Raw genomic sequence first — 5,270 nt, 5'->3', positions numbered from 1 at the left:
CAGTCCCAGGGCTGATCTCCTTCAGAATGGACTGGTTGGATCTCCTTGCAGTCCAAGGGACTCTCAAGAGTCTTCTCCAACACCACAGTTCAAAAGCATCAATTCTTCAGTGCTCAGCTTTCTTCACAGTCCAACTCTCACATCCATACATGACCACTGGAAAAACCATAGCCTTGACTAGGCGAACCTTTGTTGGCAAAGTAATGTCTCTGCTTTTCAATATGCTATCTAGGTTGGTCATAACTTCCCGTCCAAGGAGTAAGTGTCTTTTAATTTCATGGCTGCAGTCACCATCTTCAGTGATTTTGGAGCCCAAAAAAATAAAGTCTGACACTGTTTCCACTGTTTCCCCATCTATTTCCCATGAAGTGATGGGACAGCAAATCCCATCAGCTTAATCTTCCAATTGTATCCAGAATCCAACCATTTCCCATTCCTCTAGGATTCCCACTCTGGCCAGAGCCCTCACTATCATCCAACCACCCATGTGGATAGTGACTTGGTCTCTCAGCTCTGACCCTAACATCTCCACAGTCTGTTCCTCCCACAAGACCAAAAGGAGCCTATGAACGCTTGAATCAGGTCATATTCCTCCTTTGCTCAGAACCATCTGTGTTTCCCACTTCACTTAGAATAAAAGCTAAGGGGGATTTCCCTGGTGGTCCAGTGGTTAAGAATCTGCCTTGCAATTCAGGAGACTTGGGTTTGATCCCTGGCTGAGGAACTAAGATCTCATACTTCAGAACAACTAAGCCCCTGGGCCACAACTACTGAGCCCACACACTCTAGAGCCCGTGCTCCACAACAAAAATAGCTCCCACTCGCCACAACTAAAGAAATCCTGCGCCAAAATGAAGACCCAGCTCAGCCAAAAAAAAAAACCCAACAAAGAACATAAGCCAGCCTTTTCTTAAAAGCAATGATCTTAGCCCCTTGCCCACCATCTCCCCCTGCCCTCAGTGCCCAGAGTCCAGCCAGGTCAGATTAAAAGTCTTTATTATTTTTCTTCTCAAATATAAAATCACTCTATCCCCTGGCAGCTCACTAACCCCAGGGAGAAAATCAAGAATAAGAATCACATTGCTAAAAAGCGTAGGCCCATTCTTGCCTCCCACCTGCCTCCTACACTCTTGTCCCAGCTGAGAGAGAAAGGGGCAGAGACTGTGACTTCAAGGCTCTCAAGCAACCAGCTGAGGCATAATTCTGGGCCCCCTGTGAGTTGGGGGAATCCAGGGTGGATTAAGCTGGGCAGGTGGCAGGATCCTGCGATCCATCAGTGCTTGTCGGCAGGGCGCATGTTCAGGGTTGCTAGGCGTCCCAGGGGTCCACGGCGAGCATTGGTGGCCAGCCGCTGCTGTGCCAGGAATGACTGAGCATGGGCAGGGGCCCGCTCTTCCCCAGCTCGCTGCTGTAGAGCCATGCCCTGGAGGGAGGGAGGGAGGGGCACAGCTGGAGTCAGATGAGCCTCCAGGACACCAGCACCCTCCATGCTCCCAGTATTTCAGGCAGGTGATGGTGAACTCACCATATTATACCAGGCACTGATGAGCAGCTTTTCTTCCTGCTCCCGCTGACTTCGACTCTTGTCAAAGTCCATCTGCTAAGGAGGGAACAGTCAAGGGACTGGATATACTGGTGGCAGTGAGAAGGGGTTAGGACACCAACCTCCAGGTGCCGAATTCGGACGTCCCGCTCCCGGAGCTGTGTCCTCAGGGCGTGGAGATCTAGGGGAGCCCCGCCAGGTGGCTGCTGCTTGGGTTCCAGGGTCTGTATGACCTAGGGGTGGGGAAAGACACAGTCAAGGTGACCTTGGCCCCACCGGCCATGATGCAGAAGTCTGTGACATGATGCGGCAGGACAGGCATGGGGCCAGGAGGCAGAGAGTTGCCAGGTGGGCAGCAGTGGTCTGGGCAGGAGGCCATTGGGGCACCCAGCATCCTCACCGCACGCGCCCTGTCCACATAGCGGCGGTACCGCTCCTCCACGGCCCGTAAGTCCTCGTCCTTCTTTTGCAGGCTGTGCTGAAGCTCCTCGATACGCCGGGCTGCTGGGGGTCAAGGTGGCCCCTAAGCTCTGTGCTGAGCTTGGGGGCTCCCCCCACCCATCCAGGCCACTGAGCGCCCCCCTCACTGCTGCTGTCGTTGGGGGGCTCCAGTTCCTCGATGTACTCGCGCTTCCGCTGCAGCTCCAGATCTGCTTCATGCAGCTTCTGCCTGCAGGTGGGGAGCCAGAGGCAGTCTCAGTTCCAGGCCCATTTCTCTGCTTCCCAGAAGTGTTCCTGCAGACCTCTCCACCTGACTCCAAGCCTGGGGGCTATGTGTCCCGGCACCGCCATCTCTTCAGCCATCAGAGCCACAACCCTCCATGACCCTCACCAGGTGGCCCCTGCACCAGCCCTCCCTCCCCCATCTGTCCACTTCTCTCCATTCCACAGCCCACATGCTGGTCCAGGCACCATCATCCCTTGCCAGCCTTCTATTCTCAGCTCTTTAGTTCCATTCCCCACCCAGCAGCCAGGGATCTCTCTAGAATGCAAATCTCTTCTAATGAAAGGAAATACAAGCTAATAGTTTGCATTCTGCCACCTGGGGCAAAACCCCAAAGATCCCTATAAGTGAGACTAATATCATGTATTATGGACTTGGAACATGGTATAACATCTAATAGTGAACCTTCGGCTATATCTACTAAAATTACAAACCCATATGCCCTGGGAGCCACCCATTCCTTTGTGTGTGTGTGTGATATATTTGCACACAAACAATGATACATATATAAGATTTTACTTTGTTGCACACATTGAAATCGCAAATGCCTAGAAAGAATGAATTAAATCAATTACGATATTACCAAAAAAATGCTATATGCCAGCCCTTCTAGACCAGAATTCTACAGAATTAAGCCCTAATGCCTCCAGGTATTCATCCTCTATAAGGAAATAGCTTTCTGTGCTCTAGGTTGGCATTAGGTACATTCCAGTCTTGGCAGAACTGAGAGAATAGTCATGAAAATCATCTTCTGTAAGGTCCAGTTTCCCCATGGAACCCCAGCTGACAAAAACTGCTATATCAAGAAATTAATAATAAGGTCTCCCTTTATTTATTCATACGAAGAAATTTCCCCAGTTAACTGGTTAAGTAGGGAAAGCAAAGTGTACATATTATACTACCTTTTGTGTAAATTAGGAATGAGAGTAAAAAGCTATATTCACATTCATTTGAATTTGCTTTAAAAATTCTAGAAAAATTTCCATAATGAACTAATAGAAATGGGGCTGGAATGGGGCAGAAACTGAGTTAATGAGGGAAGACTGAGATGTTTACCCTTTATTTCTGTATAACTTGGTATACCTTTTGGTTTTTAAATTATAATTGTGATAGCTATCTAAAATAGTTTATTTATTTAAGAAAGTTCTTTTAATAAAGAACTTTATTTTTTGGGAATTCCCTAGCGGTCCAGTGGTTAGGACGTGGAGCTTTCACAGCTGTGGGCCCAGGTTTTATCCCTGGTTGGGGAACTAAGATCCCACAAGCTGAGCTGTGTTTTCAAAAATGAAAAAAAAAAAAAAAGTTGTTTTTTTTTGCAATGCAAAAAAGTAATAAAAGCTGACTATCACTTTGTCACACAACCTTGCTGAAATTCCCTGAGTGACTCCTAATTGTTCCCCCAAAATACTCCACACACCTTCCTCTGGTCTATAAGACCCCAGGGGAGCTGACACTTTAGTCTGTGCGTCAGCTGACCCCCTGGCCTCATAAACAACTCCCCATGGACACCAGATCCATCCCCTACATCTTTGCCCCAATCTTTCCCCCCACCCGACTCACAGATGTTCCTCCAACTTCTTCTTCAGCAGGATTGACTGGAGGAGAGAAGAGGCGCTGGGTGAGTGTGGGGATGAGGTGTCCAGAGGTCCCAACCTTCTTGGCGGGTGAGGGTCGGGAGTGGTACTCTGAGCCCAAGGTACTTACTATGGACTTCACGGGGCATCAGGCAGCAGTGGGGAGAGAGAAGAGGGTTAGTGGTGGGCACAGGGGAGGGCCAGGCAGGGAGGAGGTGGGCACTCACGTCCTCAGTCTTGCCCCCCTGCTCCTGTAGGGCCTTCTGAAGGTCCTCCACCTGGGCCCTCAGCTCCGACAGCTGCTGCTGGTTCAGCCTGCGGAGGTGGGGGCCCCGCTCAGTGCCTGCGCCCTCCCTCACTCCCCCTCCAAGCTTAAGGGGGAGGCCCTCCTCTGCAGGGTCCTCACCGGTGCTGCGTCTCCAGGCCGTGGCGCGCACGGTTGGCCTCCTCCAGGTGGCGCTGCAGCTCCTCCTGCCGTTCCCTGTCGGCCGCCTCCTGCTGGCACAGGCGCTTGTTCTCCAATTGAAGTCGCAGGAGTGTTTCCCTGGGGATGGGGAAGGAGTGAGCAGGGCTGGGGATGGGTCACCACTCAGGCCTACAGGGCTCCGGGAGGGAAACTGGGTGGACGGGGCCGGGAGAGGGACAAAGCCCAGGGGAAGGGCCCAGTCAGACCCTAGGGTAGGGTTAGAGTACCTGGGACTGAGCCTAGGAGTGGGTGGGCGGAGCGCTGGTGGGGTGGCACAAAGTGGACGGAGCCATGAGCACTGAGATGGGGCTCCGGGATAGGAAAACACTGCAAAGAGGAAAGCTGGACTGGGAGTTCATGTGGGCAGGATATAGGACACTGATCCCAGTAGGGAATACACTGAGAACAGGGCTGTGTCCTGGGGGCAGAACCTGATGTGGGCGGTGCCCGGCAAAGGATTTTTGCCTGGGCAGTGGAGACAGATAAGTTGGATCTAATTGGTGCACTGAGGGTCGATCCCAAAGAGGTGAGGGGAGCCACCAACAGGGCTAGAGTCCCAGACAGGTAAAAGCAGAATTAGAAGTGGGTGAGCATAAAGGACTCCCCTGGTGGCTCAGATGGTTAAGAATCTGCTTGCAATGTAGGAGACCTGGGTTGGATCCCTGGGTCAGGAAGATTCCCCTGGAGAAGGGAATGGCAACCAATTCCAGTATTCTTGCCTGGAGAATTCCATGGATGGAGAAGCCTGGTGGACTACATTCCATGCTATGCTATGCTAAGTCACTTCAGTCGTGTCCGACTATGTGTGACCCCATAGACGGCAGCCCACCAGGCTCCCCCGTCCCTGGGATTCTCCAGGCAAGAACACTGGAGTAGGTTGCCATTTCCTTCTCCAATGCATGAAAGTGAAAAGTGAAAGTGAAGTCACTCAGTCGTATCCGACTCCCAGCGACCCCATGGACT

The 5,270-nt window shown here is 51.6% G+C and overlaps 1 protein-coding gene across 5 annotated transcripts in view; it reads right to left on the bottom strand.

Moving 5' to 3' along the window:
* Positions 1-980: 980 nt before the first annotated feature.
* HOOK2 (hook microtubule-tethering protein 2) overlaps positions 981-5,270 on the bottom strand; it is a 10,569-nt gene continuing 6,279 nt past the window's right edge. The window contains exons 15-23 of one of the 5 annotated variants that reach the window (XM_010855473.1): positions 4,248-4,385; positions 4,069-4,156; positions 3,972-3,977; positions 3,828-3,862; positions 2,131-2,213; positions 1,944-2,047; positions 1,666-1,776; positions 1,526-1,600; positions 981-1,423 (exon numbers count right to left, since the gene is read on the bottom strand). In XM_010855473.1, the coding sequence (XP_010853775.1) occupies positions 1,274-1,423; positions 1,526-1,600; positions 1,666-1,776; positions 1,944-2,047; positions 2,131-2,213; positions 3,828-3,862; positions 3,972-3,977; positions 4,069-4,156; positions 4,248-4,385 (790 nt within the window). In that variant the 3' untranslated portion in view covers positions 981-1,273. The remainder of the gene's footprint in view (positions 1,424-1,525; positions 1,601-1,665; positions 1,777-1,943; positions 2,048-2,130; positions 2,214-3,827; positions 3,863-3,971; positions 3,978-4,068; positions 4,157-4,247; positions 4,386-5,270) is intronic. The other 4 variants (XM_010855475.1, XM_010855476.1, XM_010855477.1 and 1 more) reach the window with 4 other exon arrangements.

The sequence above is a fragment of the Bison bison genome, unplaced genomic scaffold, assembly GCF_000754665.1.
Source record: "Bison bison bison isolate TAMUID 2011002044 unplaced genomic scaffold, Bison_UMD1.0 scf7180017864365, whole genome shotgun sequence".
Lineage (NCBI taxonomy): Eukaryota > Metazoa > Chordata > Mammalia > Artiodactyla > Bovidae > Bison > Bison bison.
This window is presented reverse-complemented; position numbering and strand designations above follow the sequence as displayed.